Raw genomic sequence first — 23,929 nt, 5'->3', positions numbered from 1 at the left:
TTTCCTCTTTTCAACTCTGTTTTTACGTGCTCAGATCCTAAGCTACAATTCTTATTTCCGTAAAATTAAATCCATAACGCATTATGCGAGGAAATGATTACTTATATTTTACTTTACACAGTTCATTGTTAATCGTTAGGTCAATCTCGCAAAATCGACCCAAACGCACATTCATATTACAGGCTTCAACATAAAAATTAATATAAAAAATGCACTCATATATTAATAATATTTTTCTTCACCTCTTTCTTTTTCTCTCTCTTTCTCGTGCGCGTTCTTTTTTTCTCTTCCTTTCACTTAATTTTACCATCAATAAATTTAATTAATGCCTTATTGTCACGAGCCAGAATGCCTGTCGGTATTTATTTGTTAATATTTAATATTTTTATCAAAATTGAGTTTACAACAAATTATTTACATTTTAATTAAGAGCTTACTAAAATTTATTTTAACAACTGCAAAATTATTACTCCTATATTCTCGTTAATAATAATATTTGTGTGCACACTCTATAGTACGATTTTCAATAATAAATTATTATCGTTATAGTAAAAGGCAACAAAACTAACAGGAAGTTTTAAATATCAAGAATATAATCAGTGGACGTTTATTTAAATATGCTATAACTGAGAAAGTTTAACAGTCTTGGCCTAAAATATTTTGTTTTCTACCCACAGGCATCCTGAGAAACGTTGATGAATGTTTGTGATTCTCGAAACATGTTCCATAAAAATATAGCTAAATGACGAAGAACTATATAATTATCACTTGTGGCGAGTAACATCAACGATCCGTCTTTCTACTGACTATTATGCAGAAATAAATTGAATTCGCGAAAAAAATTATTGTTCTATATCGCAAAAGAATTAAGGAACGTTAATAATTGTAGGAACGATTTTTATTAGTTTAAATTTTTCTAAAGCGGACGAATCGCCGAGCTGCTCTCTTAAATACGATATTGCAGTAACTAAAAACTATTGTAGGAAATTAGGATAGATTTTTTCAATTAGGCAAGATCTTGTCTCAAGAACACCCTGTAGAAAAAGCTTGGTCCTAGAACAATTTTACTACGGATATGTGCAACGGTACTGTTTCTTGCGCTTAGATTACCTTCTGCTTTAAGAAACAAAATTCTAGGGATGCAAAGTATAGTGCATACAATACTACATCGAATAAAAAAAAAGAGATCTTTCACCGAAAAGGACAAAGTACTATTAAGAATGAAAATGACTAATCGCGGCAAAACGATCGAAATCGAAATTCTACTTAATGAATTTTGCTCCCAGGACGCTTTGTAAACGCTATTATTTTTTTTTTTTTTTTGTATACCAAAATCGAGACTCTACTTAAGTATAATTACGTCTTGAGAGGCACAAACGCGCCCAAAGATCGAGCAATGTACAAACTATTCTTGTCAACGGAAACACATTTTTATACATTTTTATACATTTGATGGCGAGAACGAAACTTTTTTTTCTCTTTCTCTCTTTTTTCTTTTTTTTTTTTTTTTGATTCCTCCGTAATTAATTTTAGAATAAATGAGGGTTTTACAGATTCAGCAAACAATATAATCATAATATGGTGAACGTTTATAAGTTCATGCGATTGATAGTAAATTGTCGCAAATGAGAAAATAATATAAAATATATTTTAAATTTTTTATTTATTGTTGAAATTTATATCAAAAATATGCATGAACTTATAGATCTTAATAATTATCATTTCTCCAATTGTTATCTGCTTACTTCCTCATTTATTAAATCGCCTGCACGCTATTTCTCCTTAATACGCATCAAACGTATAGAAGGTTTTTTTCTCTAATCCCCATTTTATTTTCTTCGCCTTGTATCGAACGCGCCGACCGACTTTACTCGATTGATCCACGTACGTTTGCATTGAGCACATATACACATACGCGCGCACATACTCGCAAACACACACGCATTTTATCACCAGTGGCAGTAAAATGTAAAACTATTATGCGACGTTGACAATCGAGTGTCAGCGCGTAACAAATGCACTTTTAATCCCTCTGTTTTACAGAAACGCATATTATTACGGTTAAATTAAAATTAGGAATTAACTTAAACGAAAAAGACGAACGCGAACGCATGTGTAAAAAAGTGCGATTTGCCGAAACGAAGAGTTCCACACAGATTTCTCTCTCTATTAGGGATGCAAGATATATTAACGATAGATCAAAGTATTCTACATTTCTTGCAATAAAATACGATCCTTTTTTATAAAATAAATAATAAATAAAATAGTTAAATAAAATAAATAAATTTTTTTAGTAAAACTGTTACTGAAACAACACTGTAAATATGGACAGAGTATTTTCTTTACAACGTTTTTAATAAAAGGGATAAAAATATGTCAGAAATAAAAATAGTTGTTAGCATCTATATATAATCACAGTTTTTTTTTTTCACATTAGTCTCTTTTCAATAATTTAATGTTCTAAAATTCTTTCTCTTAAGATTGGAGTTCGCGGCACTTCCATTAATTAAAAAGGAACACTAATGTCTCTGAATATATATTTTCTATGAGCATTAATATCGCATATAAGAATATATCGATATCGTTTTTGAATATTTGCACCCCTAGCTTGATTATAAAAGTAAATGAATCAAATGTGTTTGAAATTATAAGAAGCGATATCCCGTAAATATGAAACATTTGCCGGACGATGCTGGATTCTCAAAGATTGAACAGTTTTCAAATTACAATTTGCGCATGAGTGCCAGAAATTAACGAAGTTGAGATAACGCGAAAATCGCGATACACGTATAGCAAACATCGCCTATACATCGGAGGAACGCTATGGGACTAAAAAACTAACAGCTTAAACAGCGCTTACTTAATTACAGTGACGTTTTGATCGTTATCTCAACTTTTTAGCGCGCACTCTGATTTTTTTTTATAATTCGCTTTTCCGTTCTAGTTCTAACATAGTTCATCTCACGGAGAGAGATATAATCGCGATCGCCATCAGTTTTTTTTTTTTACTCAGAAAGATATGTGTCTCGCGCGTAAACTATTTTGAGGTATACACGCATTCTCTCTTTAATGCGAATTTCTGAATTAATAATGTATACATTACCGAATCGCATGTATAATTTAGGATGAGTCTTCTGCTCACTTTAGTCTAATTTGAGGAAGAAGGCTTGCGTAAAAAACATGATTTATACACGTGCATAGATTCCTTCAAAAATCATTTAAAAGTATTTTTTTTAAATAGTTTTTAAATAATTAATTTAAATAATAAGTAATTTTTAAATAATTATGGTTTTTAAAAATTTTAATCAATATGATTAATATGATATCGATATCTGTTAACGCGGAGGATCAAGCATTTTATAAGATATCTCAAAAGTATCTGAACAACTAGTTATTTTTATCCTTTATAATTATTTTCTCCCGTTATTCGAATAAATCATTGAAATACTTGAATGTTATCTATTGCTTACAAAAGTAACATTTATGTCACGATGTTATATTGTAATCATCTATTCCATATCGATAACGTTAATATAATCTGGAAATTTAATGACGATATTGATTTTTTAATTAACTTATGATTTTTTAGATTTTATAATTAACTTATCAAAGCTTGAAAATTTCTCTCATTGCAGATTTTCAAGCAAAAATATTTAATTTAAAAGCATGCGATGTGGTATTATCGCGTATATCCCTTCGCCGTGGAACGAGAGACAACAGCCTTATTTCAAAATTTTGTAATCAAGCGGGCGGATCCTGATGGGAGTCCACGACGAGATCCGAATCTAGACGAGCCGCTTCGCTTCTCATGTTTTTGACATTTCTCTTTCGGCGCCCTGACACAATATGGCTGTCTCTTGTTGTCTAGGACACCGTTCCTTTACCCTTGAAGAGAAAAATATAATCGATCTGTCGAACCGATATTCATTATCGATTCGAAGATCGTCGAGAATTCTTCCTGAGTTTCTGTTTCGAAGAGAGCTCGTCATTATCCTTTTGATCTCGATTCGGCACGTCTTGACTGATTACACCTGAGCGGGTTTCGATTTGCCGACTACCAGCATTATCTTTTGCAGCATCTTTGTTACGCTTACTGGAACAAAACGAGAGAGATAGGTTACAAATATTCTTACAGTGAGTCCAGTCTTCGGATGCAAGTGCGTTTCTAGCAAGAAATCGTAATTAATTGGTAATACGATCTGTTGTTACAATAGTTTGCTTGATATTTTAATTTTAATTGTTAGAGTTTTGATGGAGATTCGATCTAGTACACGTGTCGGCGTGTTTGTAGTATGTGTCGGTGTGTGAGATGTGTGAAATAAAATCTGAACAATGTCCTATTCAACTTAAGCAAAAATAATGATCATTATACAATCAACTATAAAACGAAATTTTTTTTTTTTTTAATTTTTTGATGCCGATTTTATGTTGATTTATAAAAATATTTTGAAAAGCAATATCTTTCTCTGATTCGAGAAAAACATATCCATGATTGATTTGGCTGAATTTAAGAATCAGTATTTTTTCGACAAAAATTAAAAAAAATACTTTAAATCTATCTTTAAATAAAAAATTCTTCTTTTGTCATTTTTAAATCACTCAGAATTTATCTTTATTTTAAAATACAGAGTGATGTTGTATATGAGATTTTCTGTTTTAAACAACGGATTTTCCGATTGAATAAAATAATGTCGGCGACGTATTAAAAATTGAATCGTATTCTAAACTGAAGACATGATAAGCGGGATGAATAGATGGCAAGCAAATATATTCCCCAAAGTTTCTTTGAAAAATAAAAAAGCTAATATATATATATATATATATATATATAAAATTGATGATCAAGATAAAGATATTGTGCAATAAAATATAATGCAAGATATAGTCAAAGAGAAAATCGCGATTGAGACATGCATGGTGTATCGAGAGTGATTTCGAAATGCGAGAGAGTAAACGTTTGTGTTAGATAAGACGAAAGTGCGAAGCAACGAAAACGGATGAGTGCTAAGCATGCGTGACATATGACAAGAGTAAAATTATGTTACAGCGTGTTTTGAACCTTTGTCTTTTGCGGCCCCACGACTACCATTAGCTTCTGCAAAGTTTTGGTGACGGCGCCTGCGGGAATAAATTAATTAACAGAAACATAGGAAAATGAAAAATTGCAAAATCGCGAACTCGGGCGAAAAATTGTTTAAATTTTACATTAAAATGTCACGAGAACGAGATGTACATAATAACCGATGCGATATTTTTCCTTCTTCCATTTCTTTCTTCAGTCTCGTTCTCGAAAAGTAAGCAAGTCTCACAGAAGTAAAGCAACAAAAAAATCATCTGATATTTATTACACTTTCCAAAAACTAAAAATTTCTGTTGAATATCACGCGTCTCTTCGACGTATCAATAATTTGTTTCATTCGATGACATATCGCGCGATTATATTTCATTTGTTGGACTCACCGACTCCTTGCTGGAAGAATATCGGCTTGTTCTTCCACGCGATGAACGCGAAGTAGACAGGTACAGAGGAGAGTATCATCAGACAGCCGTATCCTAGGAAAGATATAATTATTCTCACGAGATATTCTTTATGACGAAATTACGACACGATTGCCGATAACGGATTTTTACCTGTTTCCACGGGACTGGCATACATCGGAACTATGGTAACAAAGAGGGTGGCTAGGATGTAGAAGAACGGAAAGATGAGATTCACTTTAATCGGCCTTTGCAAATTTGGCTGACTCCATCTGAGCCATGGAAGGCATAGCACCGATACGCCTATGCTAAGCTATAAACAAGTTGAAAAGATATTTAGATTGAAAATCGCGGAAATTGAAAGAATTCAGATAGAGTTGAAACTATTGATAAAAAAATTAATATATTATTATAGTAAAGAATATTTCAAACTGAAAATATTGACGCGATGATAAAAATGATCAAAGTTCTTAAAATATAACTAACTGAAAATTTAATAGATTATGTAATTAAATATTTAAAAATGGTAATTGTAATTGTAAATGTAATTAAATATTTAAAAATAATAATTCTTTGTAAGAATCAAATGTGATTTATTTTGAAATTAAACGCAAAATTTGAATGATCTATACCTATATAATGTATATAATCTGTATATGACGCGAGATTAAAGATGAAAATTTATATTTAAATTAAGAATGTGCATAAAAAATTATTCAAAGAAGATAAACAAATATATCGCGTAAAATTGATTCTAAATTAGTAAGTAACATTGTTGTGAAATATATCCATCGGTGAATTTGGATCGCGGTGCGACATTACAAAGCAATTATTTTTAAATAGAGAGGCTTTTATGCGTGCAGAATAAGAGACTGTTTCGACGATGAGTCAAAGCCAATTATCCCAAGTGGTACGAGCCAATTGGAAAATTATTATTTATCTAGTCGAGCTAATGTTTTGCTACGGACAGGTACGTACATAAATTCGCGATGATGCGATCGTAACGATGCGCGTTTTGCATGATCTTCGTGACGAAATGTCATTCGATGCTTTGCATAGTAAATGGAGAAAAAGTTGACCTGCATTTAATTTTCATTAAAATTCAGACACAAAAATCCGCGATAACCGCGATAAGATAATCGTTTCTTCAAACATAAAATTATTTCTTAGAATTTTGTGCACTGTTTTCTAAGAGATAGAGCAGAATGCGATCAATGAAAATTGTCGTACGTACCCAAGTGGCGAAGCCCACGTAATTGATGAGAGCGGAGATGTCGGAAGAGCACAGATATAGCATGGAGAGTAGTGCCTAGAAAAGATTGCGAGTTTTCAATTAATACTGTTCGTGTGTGTGATAGTCGCTATCTTGAATTCTCACAGAGTTGGTTTGACAATACAGTAACAGGTTCGAAGCAATCTACTACCAGTTACATTGTCTTCTTGTTTGATCTGGCTACAATCATGTTGGTCAGCAGACGAAGAGTTTTCTTTTATTTATTTTATTTATACACACGCGAAAATTTACGCGACATATAATTTTATTTCATAATCTTGAGACATAAAAAAGAATTAATTCGATATATTAAATGATATAAAAATGACATTATTTATATATTAATATATATTAATATATATTATTAATTGTCATTGATTGCTGCCAGAGCGTGGTCTTTGATTTATTTCTTAGCAAGTTCATCTTAAGGAGTGAGGACATGATATTTAGATTAGAGAGAAGGGCAATTTTTACCATGCACAGTACGGCGGGTGTGGGCGTGAGCCTGGAAATTTGGATCATCGTCAGTAACTCCGGCATCTGACCTTCGCAGGCACCCGCATAAAAGAGCCGTGAGGACGTGAGTAAAATACCATTGACCGCACCGAACGTGGACAGAGCCACGAAAACCGGTATCGTCCATGCCATCACGCCGAACAATCTGTTTGCGTATGTCTGCGGACAATAAGGACAGCTTAGAAATTTTTCGAGAGTAAGATAATTATTTGGGAAAATTATTATCAATCTATATGGCGTATATGATACAATAAATAAAAAATTAATATAAATAAAAAGATAGAAGATATGTTATTTTTTTAAAAAGAGAAAATGAGAGATTTTATAATATGATGATTAAAACATATTAATGAATTATTATGATTGAAATGTAAAATCAAGTTTCCCCACGTGATATTTCGTTTCCTTCGAAGAAAGTTAAACGATTCCGTTTTAAGATTATTAGAAAAGTAAGCAAGAAGTTTAATTACCACTGCCACAGCTTCGCTACCGAGCACTTCGACGGGGCTCAGCGTCGTATAAAAAGCCATGTTCGTGAAGACGTAGACAACCGTAACTAGAGTGCACGAAATGGCAATCGCCCTCGGTAGATTTCTAAATAGATACACGATTAAATAACGACTTTGTACATTGTGTGAATTATTGTATCACTAGATTATTGTTTAATTAGAATTTATTTTGAGTATGGCGTTTAATTTTTTGCGCGATATTTTCGAAAACTTTCTCACCTAACAGGATCCTTTAATTCCTCGATGATGAAGTTCAAGTAATTCCAGCCGTTGTAAGCGAACAAGCCTGAATAAAAGCTAAGGGCTATAGATGTGACTTCCGTGTTTGTGTTGTCGAATGTGAAATACTGCGTGTGTCCTGAGAAAAGAGAACGAGAGAATATCGCCGATTTGAATTTTTGTTTCATTGATTAGGATGTAAATAAGCGCGATACATAATTATATAATTCTTAATAATTTTGATATTATAATATTTTCGGTATCAAAATATTTTCTTACAATTTTTATAATTTCCTCCTTCCGTATTTAATTTAATTTATTTCCTTTGTGCATAAAAAATACGAGCGTAACTATATATAACCATATATAATATTATATAATATTTAATTATTATCTCAAATTCATTTATATTTCGATAAAATATTTTAAACTGACATATTTTATTTTTTTTTTTTTATTAGTAATCTTTATTAAACCAACTTTTTTGAGAAAGAGCTCCCAGAAAAATTGAACTGACTGAAAGGCGAGCTAATACGATTTTGCGCAAGGTCGTTGAAATGTTTCATCAGAATCGAGATGATTGTCGTATACACGGTCAAGGAACCATTTGGTTCGCTGAATAGTCTAATTTAAACTATTCCTTGCACGCACACCGACTATACGTCGCATCGCTTGCGTATTTAACCCACCTTTTTGATTGGGTAAATTGTCTCGTCCGGCACAATGTGCAATGCTGAAAAGACGTCCAACTTCCGGTTGGTCGCACGATTTCTGTTCTCCAGTTTCACTCACATAAACGAACGGTAAAGTTTTATTTCTCGCCGAGGTTTCACTTCTCGAGTGATTTGAAATATTGATTCACTTTGAATAAAAATGGAAATGAAAGTATCTCTTTTTGCAAGAGATTTAAAAATTTCTGCAATTGATGAGAAAATATTCAATTTTAAATTCATATGCAGCTTGTTTTCAGAATATTTTTCGATTGGTCTCTATGATTAATTTAAATCTTGTCTTGATTTTTACGCGATGTTATCGCAACAATAAAACAGTTCGTTTCCTTAATCTTTTTATGTCCTTCGTGATTTTATCTTTCAATATAATCTATGCCGTGACGCAAGTATTTGAAAGGAGCTACGAAAAATACGGTCGGCGGTATGAAAAAAAGTTCAAACGATCGACTGAAAAGACAATTCATTTACGAAGAGAAAGTCTGGTCTGATGTAAGATCGCTTCTTTTTACTTGATCGAAAGTACATGAAAACTTTGGTTTCACGTTCCGTGAAATCGTTCGCGTTTTACGAAACGAGAAAAATGGTACATAAAAGATTTAGAATGCAATCACGCGGCGACGATTAGCGTTAATCGAGATTGTTAGAAATCGTATGTAAACTGCACGCGATCGTCCACGTCTACGTCGGTGTCATTAACCCTTAACCACGTGACGCGCTCTAAGCAAGCCCCTATCCGTTTTGTATAATTAAATTATCGTGTGTACCACTTCGGAGATATTAGATTATCGAAAATGTTACTTTTTCATTTTGTGAGAATATTTCGCGATGTGAAAATAAATAAATACAATAGCATTCTCTCCTAAATTATAATTATCTGAGAGAGTGTAAAAAATTATGTATCACATTATTTTAAATTATTATTTTACATATTTTAGATATACATTATTTTACACATTTTATATATACATAAATATACATATTTTGATGTATAATTTTTATATCAACATTTTTTGATGTTTCTATGATGATTAATATTTTTAAATATATAGTTTTTATATATATATATATATATATATATTTTTTCTTTTTATAGTTTTTTCCATTTTTCGAACTCGTACACTCGTATTACACACACGTTAGTTTTTGCAAAATTTTTTTTTTAAATGAAACAAAGATTTATACAAATGTATCAAATAAAGGTGAGGGAAGGCAATTAAAACTACCTAAAGCCACCGCAATAATTTATTTTATTATAATTAAATTATTAACATAACAAGCAAAACTTAAACGTTTTGATTCTTTTTTTAAGATTCTTTTTTTTTCCATTTTCAGCGCAATTATTAAGTAGATAAGGAACAGGAAATGAGGTGTTCAGGTGATGTCAAAAATAAGTTGCAAATATAAGATTACAAAAAATTACACACATATTGTCAAAGGACACATGCCACAACAAACTATTTCGAGTGTTTGTTGTACAAATTACTCCGCTGGCTCTTAATTGCCTTCCCTCATCTTTATTTAGTTTTTTTTTTTTTTTAGTTTATTGGTATGATAATTTATTTAATAGTTACTAATATTCAAAACTTACCCGTACAAAGCTGATAGGCTCCTGTGAAAATTATGATGAAAAGCGCGAGCAGTTTTGCATACGTGAAAATATCTTGCACTCTCGTCGCCCATTTGACGTCCCAGCAGTTTATAAAAGCGAGAATGCCTGTCAACAATAATAACACTGTTAATTATCGTGCAGTTAAAATATATATATATATTTTTTTTTTTCTACAAATTTGAAGAATTCACAATTCTTTTGTAATTGGTGAGAACAATAAAATTTATTTTAAATTATTTTTTAGTTTAATATATTACGTCAACAACAGATATGATACATTAATCCATCACGCATGAATGACATTGAGTCATTTTAATTAAGAATTATCTTTGCTAGTCCCACCCAATCCCACGTGTATCGTTTACTTTGAAATATGTTTTAACGTTCTGCCATAATAAATTTTATGATAATTAGTTTCCATTATAGTCTTCTAACGTGTCGACTTCAATGGAACCGGTTGCACGCGCGATTTCTTCGTTTCAGACTAACTGGCACCAACTTAACAACTTAGTCATCAGGGCGAAGAAGATAGAAACATCGATTTATTGATCTCTTAGAGAAAAATGTTCCCGTAATTTATGCGGAAAATTTTTGATTTTAATCATGCAATAATCTCTCTTCTATTGAGAATTTTGCAAAAATACAAATTGTTGCGATAATGATTTCTCATTAACATGACTCGGCAGTAATGAAGCTTATTGCTAATATGATTTTACGTCAATGATAAAGTTATCGTAGAAAAAAAATATAATACTTTACTACACGTGAAGCCAAAATATTTTAACAGGATAATTACTGAGAGCCAGTAATAGGGTTTTCGCACGTTTTTATTGATCGTTATTTGTTTAATTGATCGATATTGATCGTTCATAATAATGACAGCAGAAAAAAATTAAGTAAAAAGTAAATGATCCTCATTTCGAAAAATGGATACGTCATGATGATTGCAGTGGAATCAATAAAATTGCGCTAGACAAATACGTGATAATCTAATATAACATTTTTGAAATTAGTATTACACTTTTACACGGATACTTCAGTCAGATAAATTTTGCGAAACTCATTTTCTTTCAGTACCTACAATAAGTAAGAATGTTTAAATATTAAGATTAAATAAAATTTTTTTACAAAAGAAAAAAGTTCCGAATTAACCTTTGACGTCACGACGTCACTTCAGAGATTCGTCTTTGATGGGAACAAAAAGAAAGAAGAAATCGAGATAGACATAAAAAAATAGAAAGAGAAAGAGAGAAAGAGAGAGACTGATGCAACATCTTGCAGAAATATCGCGAGACTTTCCTTTCCCCTTTGCGTGCCTTCCTCAAGTCTCTCCTCCTCTTCCTTTTCTTTCTCCCTTCGTACACTCGTTTTGTCCTTCCTTTTCGCGTCGTCGTTTCCCCCCTACCGGCGAATTATACTGTTGTGGCCAATTGTCACGTTATGAAATTACATTTGTTCACAATGAGGCGTGATTGCCATCGGGCTTTTGACTCGCGAGTCTCCACGCGCGTCTTTCATCGACATTTCCAGTTAATCTGTGTCGATCATCACTTTCCACTAACCGTTTATGTGTTGCATGGCCATCCTTGTGATCACGAAACATTTTTAATACAGATTTCAATCTGTATTAATTCGAAAATGACGATTATGTATCTATCATAAATCTGTAATACTGCAGAAAATTTTGTAATAATCTGTGATTTATTTAGCATGATAATTAAAAGAATAATAATTAGTCTCATTGCGGATCGCGTTGCATCTAATCGAGAAAGTGCAGATTTACTCGTGAACGCTCTGATCGTTGATCTCTATCACTTACTAGAATGGAATAGCAGCGTATTGCCACTGATTCATATGAGAGAAATAAAATTAAATCGAATATATTCTCTATATATAATTATGTATGACAAAATTTTTTATTTGCATTCTATTTTCATAAATATCTTAATTACCAGTAAAATTAATGAGCCGCTTAGCGTGAAATAAATTTCTTAATTGAATAATTTGAAAATATTTTTCGAAATTCTGCTTGAAACATTTTTTAATTATTAATATTAAATGATTAGATAATAAATGAATTGGAAAAAATTTCTTTCTATTTGAAATATTTGCCTTGAAATTTAATTATCGATATTAAATAACGATTAGATAATAATATGTGAATCGCCAGAAATTTCTTTCAAGAAATAGGGAATCGTAAATTATTTTGTAAAAAATGAGAGTGTGTTTGCTATTACTAATTTATAATCTTCTTTTCCATAAGATGGACACCCGATAGGTAATATTGAAAACGCGACACTCATTTATTCGCAAATGACATTCTTGTCATTGATCGAATGCGTTCGCGTTTCATTTTCCTTGTAGGAAAACCCATTCCCTGTTTCTCGAGCGATTTATCGGAAGAAGTAAATGGAATTCTATATATGGCGAAATCTTATTTCGAATGATAGACGAGTTTTGCAATTGTCGCTGTCGACGACTATCCGCCGTTTTTTGCGTCTCGCAATATTTTTCTTACGTCAAATTTAAAATAAATTCGATCTTAGGCAGGAAAATTAAAGCTACTTGTTCGCAAGTCCTTAATTCTGCAATTGTTCGAAATGTTTATTCAAAGATTGCAGCTCCAAACAAATGTCAGAGATTTTTTGCATTATGATCCCGTACTCCGAAACTGTATCGTGACCACATATCTTAACATGTGAGTGATATCAAGTTTCGAGACACGTGCATAGATATCTCATGTTAATTAATACTATTGTGAATCGCTTTTTATTTGACAAGCAGATATTACTTAAGTCGCGTGCTGTATCTTCAACTGTGTTACAACGATATTTATAACACTCAAGAATTGATATGAACAATATATTTAATATTTAATTTTTATAATTATTCCATTTTCGAGATATTACTTTGCCGCACATTTTGCGGGAGAGGAGTGAAATCGTATCTCTCTCGCGTAAATATTTACGAGCACAGTGCTTCGTCAATGGTTTCTTGAAAAAAAAAAAAGGTGACCGCTGAAACGCGGTTTCGTTTGCGTATCTGTAAAACGATCCATTGCACGCAGGAGTGATATCGAAGCAAAAGAAGTGCGCAGCTAAACCGCAATGGAGGCGATACATGTCTGCTCGCGGTCGCATTTTTGTCCGCAATTTGAATTTGGCAAAAAATAGACTTTTTTCAGTTTCTTCGCGCAATACAACGCGTATCTATCCTATGTAAAACAATCGTATTTCTGATAAATAATGTAGTTTAAAAAAGCTCACTGATCAGTAAATCAGGTATCGCCTATTATTTTCTTGTCGTATGAATAAAATGCAAAACATTATTATAATCGCACATTGATAAAAAGCATCAACGAAATATTCGGAATACTCAAGCTATTGAAGACTTAAAAAAAGAGACATTAATTTGAAGGCTATTTTTTTATTCTTTTAGATTCGCGACATTAATGTGATGTCCGCTCTTCATTATTCGCGACTAAAGCATGCATATTGTGCAAATATATTAAACAAAATGCGACATCTCATAAAATTAATTCTGTTGCTTAAAAATAAAAAAAAATCTGCGTTTTTTAACTCAATAATTATTTTTAATTTAATTTATTTTCTATTTCTTAATTTTAATTTTATTTCCATTTTTTCCAATTCCTTTTCTTCTTTTTTTTTTTGTTATTATATTTTAAAAAAGAAGATTATTTCTCAAGAAGACTTCTTTCTTTTAACCTTATTAGACTAATAACTTATTAGGCTAATAACTGTCTATGCTTTGTTTGCTAAGAGGAAAGAATAGTTAAATCTTCTCTAGAAGATTAGTATGAAAGGAACAAAACGTCAAGGGCAAAATATGACGTAGGAAAGCTCTGGTGGTTAGATTATTGTCGATCTTACTGCTCTGGGAATTCCGTATACGTATATACAGTCTGACAAATACAGTAATAAGAACAAGAAATATTTCTGATAAGAAATTATTTTCCTTCTTTCTTTCACGAGACGTTCAATCGCATTGCAAAAGCGCTCTTGATTTTAGCGGAATTAAGAAAGGACTGTAATTATTTTTATTTTCAATATTACTCGTTGTAATTTTTGTATAATAAATATGCTTGTAATTTTTTTTATATATTTGATAAAAAAAGTAAATTTTTAACACGATGACGAGACGTTTGATTTTTGTTCTGTTCGCTCTCTATAATATCACTAAAATCCACTGCATCATTATCATCCCAGAAAATTATCAAGACGAAAGTCAAGGGACAATGACATTTTACAAAACATGATTGCTGTGAGAAAGACGAATTTTCTACGTACGGGTCACATTGTCGGCCCGTTTGAAATCGTTAGTGTATGATGAACGGGCGAGCCAATGAAGTTCAATTCTCTCGCTCTCGGTATTGTATCACGATTATTCGTTATAGAGGATCGTAACATTGGTCCTGTTTCATTGCAATTGCGTACGATAAATGTCTCGGCGGATATAAGCTTAATTGCTGTTACATTGTGGTCCTTTACATACGGACCACGAAATCCTCGTACAGTCGCGCGATCAAAAAGCTCAACAATGCATTATGTCAGTTAATCTCACGGACAGAGAAAGTATCTATATGTGTATGCGTCATACTAGATTTATATGCTAGAATAATATAAATATTTTTTCATTTTTATCAAATGTGAAAAAAAGATAATTAATTTAATTTAATTTTATATTAAATTTTATATTAAATGAGTATGCAAAATTTTTAATATTACTAAATATTTAATATTATTTTGTATAGAATAGACTAAAATTTTCATTCAATTTTTCTTACACGAATTTAAAAAAATATAATTTTTTTGTATTTTATTTTTTACATATTTCATTTTTTAGATACATCGCGAGAGAGTTTCAGAATTCCAATATGTACTGTTTTGAGTCGTCTGTTCCATTCATCGGGAGATACGATTTTTCGTCATCTACTTACATATGCAGCAGGCGGCGAGCATTTTTACGGGATCATCCGGCGGCGTGCAGTCCGGGAAGAGTGGTTTGAGGACGTAGACGCTAAAAGTCAAGGCTACGATGGCCTGACTGCAAGGACGCACTATCATACACTCAACCCATAATCTGATGAACGCCAGGAAAGGCCCGAAGGTCTCCATAATGTATGCATAATCCGCGCCCGACTTCCTGATCATGCAACCGAGCTCGGCGTAGCAATAAGCTCCTATCTATCGATAGATATGAGAGAAAAGGATCAGGATAAATATTTAGTATACAAATATTGTATTAGAACATGTTCATCAAAAGAGTAATGAATATTTAAATTAATTTACATTTACATATCCCTCTTCAATTCACGATAACAGGCAGACATCCCGAAAAGATAAAGAATATAAGAAAGATATTTGCTTGTGTACAAAAATCCGGCCCCATTAATTTATTTATACCCTCGGTATAAATTGTACTTTTTGTATCTAAAAAAAAACTTGTTGCAATTTTCACAACTTTGATTATGTCGTATTTGGTATAATAATTAAGTAAATTAAATTTCTTATAATTTTACGAGAGAATAAAATCGATAATCGATGATAAATAAATGGGAAAAAATTAATTTTGATAAGAACGAGAAAAAAATTTTAAATACCATGGAATAAATTCCGGACGCCGTCCATACGAGAAGACTCGCGTTTACACTTCCGGTGTACTTGAGTACGCCCGTAGGACTGACGAAAATACCGGAACCGATGATGGAACCGACGATGACGGTAACGCCGTTAAGAAGCGACATTTTCGCCTCCAGTTTGATCTCGTCGTTGCCCTTTTCACTGGTAGGAATCGGATCGTAGGGACCCTTTTCGCCATCTTTGATGCTTCCTGACTTTGACATTTTTTTCTGAAATGCACAATTGGTTATTAAAATAAAAATTTATTATTAATAATTTATTATTAAATAATTTATTATTAAAATGATATAATTAATCATTAAATTTAATTTTCAACTTTTTTTATTTTGAAACAAAAAGAAAGTGATAATATTTATGCTAAGACATCGTGATGCACGCTTTTATTTTCGATAATTTGTTCCTATCGTATTATTGTTTTTTATTTACGAATAAATGTGTATTGTGATAAAAATAATCTTACAAGAGGACTTGGATTATGCTATATAGACAGATTTTATTCCATTTCCGAAAAAATCATTTTATCGTCGCACAATTATTTTGCCCCGATGACAAAAATTTCATCGAATCGATAGACTCGACAGATTTGTGTACATAAAAATATGCGGATATTTACATATATATATATATATATATATATATATATATATATATTATATATAAACAAGCTATTTAAAAATTATGATAAAATAATCTCAATATACTTACACCTGCGTATATGTCAATATATCTTATCGATTCAATTTTTTCGACGTCGCAGCAAAATAATCGTGCGGAAAAACCGATCGTGTGCATAAAATATTATGCATCTGTTATTTAGATTTGTATGATTTTGTTATTGTTATTGAAGTTCACCAAGAATAGTAAATTGATGATCAAGGCGGTTACATCTAGTCACGCTACAGTCACGTATACTTCTATAAAACTCTTCCTCTTCCTTGAATATTTTTGGTATATTTTTTACAACAATTTAATAGAAAATATCATCCTTGAAGATCAACAGGTTTTACTGAATATTTGCGATTCTCGCAGAATTAAGAGAACGCGATTTAGTATGACTTTAGTACGGTCATAAAGCAAAAAATTTATCTCTACATCCTTGCGTTTTCTCTCATCACTTTTAAATGATGCGAGAAAAGCGAGACAAATGTATAAATCGTATAATTCTGCATTTATAGCCGATGGACTTTCTCCCGAAGGATTCTCCAGTCTTGTCTTGAATAATGCATTCGACAATCGCGCAAAGTGAACGATTTTTATTAGCTAATGGCATTGATTTATCTTAGGGAAAAAGCTTCTTCCGTTCGGAAATGTACGTGAGGATGCGGATGAGAATCTTGCGTGGGAGAAATATCGCTTTTATTTCTCAGAAAACTGGCGACTTTTATAGCTCGCATAAGATGTTTTTCATTTATCGGCAACAGGTTCCTATAGATATCAATCAGGCGAGCGATCGATCCGTTAATTAAAACGCCATTAAATGCGCGTCATTAAATGACTATCATAAAAGAATTTGCGATCTGCGAGAATAGCAATATGTGAGGGACAACGCGATAAAGAAGCCTCTTTGAAAAAAAGAAATGGGAAATTGTCTGTATATTAATACTTATACTATGTGTCAATATATATATTATTAGTATCTTATATTAAATATACATATTTAAAAATATATATATATATATATATATATATATATATATATATACAAATATATATTTATATATTAATTTGTTTTGTATTTATTTATAGTATACATTTAATTATATATATATATATATATATATATATATATATATAATTACAATTTTATAATAATAATAATTATTATTATTATAATTATAATTTTTTTCTTGATATTTCGTTATTATGTAAGGATGTTATTATCATTACGATATGTTTATCGATCATTCTTACTTACGAACTTTACGTAACTGTATCACTACAAAATAAAACTTGGTAATGCCGTTATCACACTTCCTTATGGACGCAACTTTATCATTTATTTACATACTCCGTCTCCGTCTCCGTTTCTGGCTGCAGTTGCGAGACTGACAGGAAAAAGTGAGTTTCGAAGATCGTGAATTAATTCGGATTCTGCGTCACACTATCACGGTCTTTATCGAGGACGTGATCTCGACCAATCGTACGATAGATCGTCGATACACGCCTTACAATCACCTAATACATTTCGAAACAGTGACAGATTTGCTCTCGCCGCGATTCGCTCGCGCGCACTCTATTCACTTCTTATTAGTAAGAAAATACCGAAAAGAGCATATCATGTTTATCTTTGTAATCATACCTGATTTATTGGTCGATTATATCTGCTGTGATATCACTTCAGTTCACACCTTGATTCCGAACTGTTTTACTAGGTATTTAGGTAAGAACTTGGTCAGCCTTAGATCTAATATATTCATAAGTCTATTTTAAGCGATTTATATTTTATAACTAAAATTTATATTTTTATGTGTAAAAATGTATAAAATAATCGTGATTTCAGAAGTACTAACTTTTTAAGGAAGCATTTTTTGATTCATGTTTATAGGAAATTTTTTCAAAATTAAATTTTCTATAAAATCTTAAAGTCTGACCAGAACATTTGGGTCCACTCTGAATATTCACCCAGTTTTTATTTCCAGGATTCTTCATATATTTTTTAAAATAAAACTAATTTAAATGCAAATATATATATCATTAATATGTATAGACAAAGCGTAATTCGTTATTTCGATACACGATATTTATTCAACATATAAATTACGTGTCTGTTCAAGGGAATTATTAACTTTTTTAATATGTATCCAATTTTACTCTCTTTTCAGTAAAAATGAGATTACAGAAAATTAATACGTAGCTTACGGAATAACCCGAGAGAAAACTGGAAGGATCACTAAAAAACTTATCACACCTTTTTTTAATTGTAAGTAATAATTTTATACTTGTAAAATGTGTGTGTTAAATCATGTACGCGACCATTTAGATAAATATTCAGCTGCTCTTAAAGTAGAATTAATAACAATCAATTAATTGGTAAAAGGAAAGGCTAAGTAGAGCTTGGGTTTCACCAATTATATTTATTATATTTTCAGAATTAATAAATTTAAACTTGTTAATGAATTTGTTCTAGAGTTAATGTACAGTTCTAATATCTCAATAATGAGAATTAAATGGGCAAAACGATTTGTTCCCATCTCTGAGGTTAGCATGTGGGTTTATCCTTAATCACATGCATGTTCATCTCGCCCACAATATGATATCTAGTATCAAGTATCCGTCATAGTCTGTATTGAGTGTCAGTTACAATGAAAACAAATCCTTTGCAGGGGTTTGCACATATACACATTCTCTCTCTGCATGCTCCATTTTTTTTTCTTAGAAACTTCCTCAATAAGATAATAAAAAAATGGAACATGAGAATTACGAAGAAAAAATATATCATGATAATAAAATTGTAAAACATAACACAAAAAACATAAAATGTTTATTAAAGTCGAGATTTTTGTCTAATTTTTCTGGTAATTATGTTTCGCTAAAAAAAAAATCATCACAAAAAAAATCATCAATTATGTAATAAAATAATTTTTTTTCCGAATAATTTTTTATTAAATATTAATACGTAAGAGAGTTTTTAATCTCGTTATATAAGTACTAGCGGTGCGATTTTTTACGTACGATAATTTTATCGCGATGTTTCTATATAATACGAATTCCATGCAATGTAGAACCCCCCTTAGTCCAAATCTCCCTTAATCTTTTGCGTTTGCCTGGCATTTGTACCGCTTCAGCTGTTTGTAACGCACACGCAACATACTGCGCGAAATCGCGTATATATATATATATAGTCTACCGGCAATTCCCGCTCTTTTTCTCGTGTATGTGTGGGTATTCACGAACAAACGTTCGAAAAGGCGCTTTGTCCAAGCCTTAGAGGCAACTAAGACCCTTCCTTCAATACCGGTTCCTAATGCCCGCCGTTTTGAATCAGGCACCCAACAACGTTCTACGAAAACCGTCCCGTTTCACACGCAATTTTTAGTTATCGAATGCCATAACGTGTCATTTTCTTTGAAATATTTTAATCTTCTAATTTATTAAAATTTAAAAAAAAATTGTAAAATGCAATATAATATTTAAGTTCTAATCGTCATATCTTCTTATTTTGCTCGTTTGTCATAATATTAATTTATTGTAATTTTTAATATTCTATTATTTTTTTCAATTTTACATTTGAAAATTTTAATTTTTATTGATCTGCAGAAAAAGGAGGAGCGGAGGAGGAATATCGCACGAGAAGGAAAATAAAATAAATAAAACGCGTATAGTTTTATCAGATACCTCAATATCTCCAGGTCTGAAACCACTCGGTTGCAATTTTGGCGCGTGCTGACTAAGCTCGTTACAAATGACCATGGTGCCCATGAAAGTCTCGCCAATGTTGCATCATTGCTTTATATCGATTTTAAACCGACCTCCGTGTCTGGTTGCGTGTCGGTCTAAAGCGAACTGTACTTAACGGTACCTGCCGTAAGAGCAAAGGCACCGATGCCATCGATTTGCCTTTCATGAAAGACAATGACATATCGATATCGCGATTTGAGAATGATAAATCACTCTGTTCCCCGTTAATTCATCCCTGATATAACTTTTATATAAAGAGCCTAAAATATCTTAAGTTATGCATATATATATGTATACATGTCAATTCTCACAACTTGTGTTAGAAGTCATAACTTATCATAAAATGAAAGAATTGACTTCGATTTGTGATTCTCATCAAATTACAGTCAATTTTTATTTTTTATTTTAATACATTTATCGAAATATTTTCAGGTATTTTTAGAAAAAACTTGTTATTATTAAATAACGAGTATTATTAAAATTTTAAAAATTGAATCGTCTCGCTATTAATAAAAATTAATATCTATATATAATGTGTGAAATTAATTTAATTTAATTTTTGCTATTATAATTTGAATCTTTTTTATTACATTTACCTCTCTCTATATATAATTATTAAATATTTTCGAAAAATTCTAATTATACAAATAGAAAAAAATTCTAGACAATGTTTATGTCATAAAATCGCGATAAGATTTTGCAAGATTTAAAAGATGACCGCGTGGGATTGTATTCGTTAGGAAAAATTATGGGCATAAAGTGCAAGAAAATAAGCAGTTCTTTTTGCGCGATTTAATAAGCGATATTAAACGCACGACAGATTTCCTGTTCACGTATCGCTCTTGCTTCTCGAGTACCATCGAATCTCGTGTACTCGAGTGTACGCGATATTCGCGCGATGTTTAAATGAAAGGGCCAGTTTACAGCAGTGGCAGCGGCCGACGAGAAAATCAATAAGCCACGTGGGTCGCCGACCGGGTTTTCCGAACCCAATTTTCGCCCCTATGATAATGCTGCAAGATAACCGCACCGAATCGACCAAATAGGAGAGAACGCCCGTTATTCTTCTTCCTCGCGCTTATTTATGTCGATAAAGAATTCATGATGTCATGTACAAATATATATTACGATAAGAATCGAAGGGTATGTAGGTGAAAAAATGACGAAGATTCGAGTTTGTAAAATCCTGCTTAAAGAAGATTCATTATTAAGCGCTAGTTTGCTTTTATCATTGCTCAATCGATTTTCAATTAACAAAATTATTTTATGTTCTTATTAAAATTCGGATAATTTACTTTCTGAATATTTCCTGAATACTTTCTAAAAAATTTACGTTTTTGTAAATTTAAAATATATTTTCTTATTTCAATTTATTAGTAAACGTACTAAATTATGTTTTTAAAAATTTGTTTAATTTTAAAAAATTTATTTTATCACTCGGAAAGATTATTCGACGAATCTTCAATTTCTTTGAATTAAACTTGTTATAATGTTTATAGAGAAAGGGAATAATTAACAAAATCAAATGACTATGTTCTATGTCAAGTTTCAAATAAAAAAAAATATATAATTTTTAATAGAGTAATAATTATAATATCATAATGAGAGCTACAATCTTTCACATAGAAGATAATAAATATTTGATGTTGCCACTGCGAAGTTGCACTATTTATAATATACGATCGATATAACGTAGTTAACACGTGTTTCCTCGAAACAAACCGAAATTGGCTTGCAACGATTAACTAAAATTACTCGATTTTTGAAAGTATTTTATTTTATCAAATTTGCGCCAAAAATTTATATATATTTTATAATATTATTTATCAAATTAACTAAATGACACCCATTTACTCATCATAAAATTGCAAAGCTAATTAATTTTATTTTCAATAATGATTACATATATTTGATGTATATATGTGTATGTATTGTCTTGCCAACAAACTGTCAAAAGACAATATTTATAAAAAGAAATTAATTTATGCGATTTTAATTATGTGATTCAAATATAAATTATTTAAAATAAACATTTTATTGTTAATAAATAATTTATATTTGCGGCTTTAGCGTCTCACATATATATTATTTACACGGTATCACCTCGTCTTTCAATAGCAAAATTTACCCCTTAATTTTCCCTATTTTAGCACGCACGATTGAAATCCGCCCTTGCGAATCGAGAACGGCCATACTGCGTGGAAGCATGGAACGTTAAACGCGAATGTCACGTCGCAGTTTCGTTTATAATCCACCGATTGAATATCGCGAATATCATGACCATATCCGCGTATCTCATTCTGGAATCTAACGTTCTCTGCGGTGGCAAGAGATTTCGCGAGACTTTTCATTCAACATCGGGGTGCGAAGTACGCGACTGATTCTGTGTTTCTCGTACTGTCACTTCTCACCTGTTTCGCGGCTCCTCGCAGCAAGATCACCCCCGATGTAGATCGAAAAAAAAAAAAATTGAAAAAACGAGAAAATTCGCGTGCTTGTCACTATGTGCACTTGGAGGATCGATCTCAGACGCCGGCCATGGCGCGAATTCCTCTTCCGGAGTTTCTCTCTGTCTGTCTTTTCTTTCTCTCCGGTCTTCGATTAGATTTTAGCACAATACGCGAATATATTATTTCTCGTTATTATCTCGTTTTATCGTCGTTTTAACAGCGATCTTGTACGAAAGTGAGCGCGAGACTGAGCCTGGGTGAAAGTGTGTGCACGGCACGCTGGTCGGGCTCTGAATGACCGCCGCTCTTCGTTTGCTCCGATCCGTAGCATCGCGCGTACTCGTCGAGAGTATATGTGTATGTGTGTATATATATATATATGTATGTATGTATGTGTGTATATATATATGTGCATGAGCGTGAGGGAAATCCAGACGCTGCCACCCCCGGACGACGTATCGAGCGACCTATCGGCCGCCCCTGATGCGTCGTTCTCTCCCCTTTAGAAGTAACTGAGAAAAATAAATGAAAATTTTTCTTTTTGATTAATGAAATATGTTTTTACTAAATAAAACATCGGCTCTCTTAAGTTATATATATATATATATATATATATATATATATATATATGTATGTATGTATGTGTGTATATATATATGTGCATGAGCGTGAGAGAAATCCAGACGCTGCCACCCCCGGACGACGTATCGAGCGACCTATCGGCCGCCCCTGACGCGTCGTTCTCTCCCCGACTTTAGAAGTAACTGAGAAAAATAAATGAAAATTTTTCTTTTTGATTAATGAAATATGTTTTTACTAAATAAAACATCGGCTCTCTTAAGTTCTCTAAATTTCTATTTATATATTTCAAGCAAAAAAATTTTTGACTAAGAATATACTGATGCTTTTATCTGTACATTTGATGAAATTTCTTTATTACCGGATTGTTTATAGAAGTCAATTGTTCGCATTTCATTAAAGTGCAAGGTTGCAGTTGTATACTCCATTTCTGTATACGCAACAAATACATTATACATACGATATCGATACACGTGGCTCGATTATGGAATCTGATAACGTTAGCGT

The 23,929-nt window shown here is 31.8% G+C and overlaps 1 protein-coding gene and 1 long non-coding RNA gene across 4 annotated transcripts; one reads left to right on the top strand and one right to left on the bottom strand.

Annotated features, from left to right (window-relative positions):
* Positions 1 to 81: 81 nt before the first annotated feature.
* LOC126850422 (large neutral amino acids transporter small subunit 1) lies at positions 82 to 23,110 on the bottom strand. Of its 3 annotated transcripts, XM_050593408.1 has the most exons (12): positions 22,805 to 23,110; positions 15,956 to 16,204; positions 15,293 to 15,539; positions 10,315 to 10,440; positions 7,996 to 8,134; positions 7,738 to 7,861; positions 7,226 to 7,426; positions 6,713 to 6,787; positions 5,632 to 5,791; positions 5,461 to 5,553; positions 5,060 to 5,118; positions 82 to 4,093 (listed from the first exon to the last, which is right to left on the bottom strand). In XM_050593408.1, the coding sequence occupies exons 2-12, from the start codon at positions 16,196 to 16,198 to the stop codon at positions 4,091 to 4,093; spliced, it is 1,470 nt and encodes a 489-aa protein (XP_050449365.1). In that variant the 5' UTR covers positions 16,199 to 16,204; positions 22,805 to 23,110; the 3' UTR covers positions 82 to 4,090. The 3 variants fall into 3 exon arrangements, with proteins under 3 accessions (XP_050449365.1, XP_050449364.1, XP_050449363.1); XM_050593407.1 differs by lacking the exon at positions 5,060 to 5,118; XM_050593406.1 differs by lacking the exon at positions 82 to 4,093 and having other exon boundaries at positions 4,100 to 5,118.
* On the top strand, positions 18,227 to 20,689 carry LOC126850437 (uncharacterized). The gene is made up of 3 exons (XR_007687544.1): positions 18,227 to 18,375; positions 18,818 to 18,915; positions 20,253 to 20,689. It is a non-coding gene; the product is annotated as an uncharacterized LOC126850437 (long non-coding RNA).
* Positions 23,111 to 23,929: the final 819 nt, after the last annotated feature.

Source organism: Cataglyphis hispanica, chromosome 6, assembly GCF_021464435.1.
Source record: "Cataglyphis hispanica isolate Lineage 1 chromosome 6, ULB_Chis1_1.0, whole genome shotgun sequence".
NCBI classification, from domain to species: domain Eukaryota; kingdom Metazoa; phylum Arthropoda; class Insecta; order Hymenoptera; family Formicidae; genus Cataglyphis; species Cataglyphis hispanica.
This window is presented reverse-complemented; position numbering and strand designations above follow the sequence as displayed.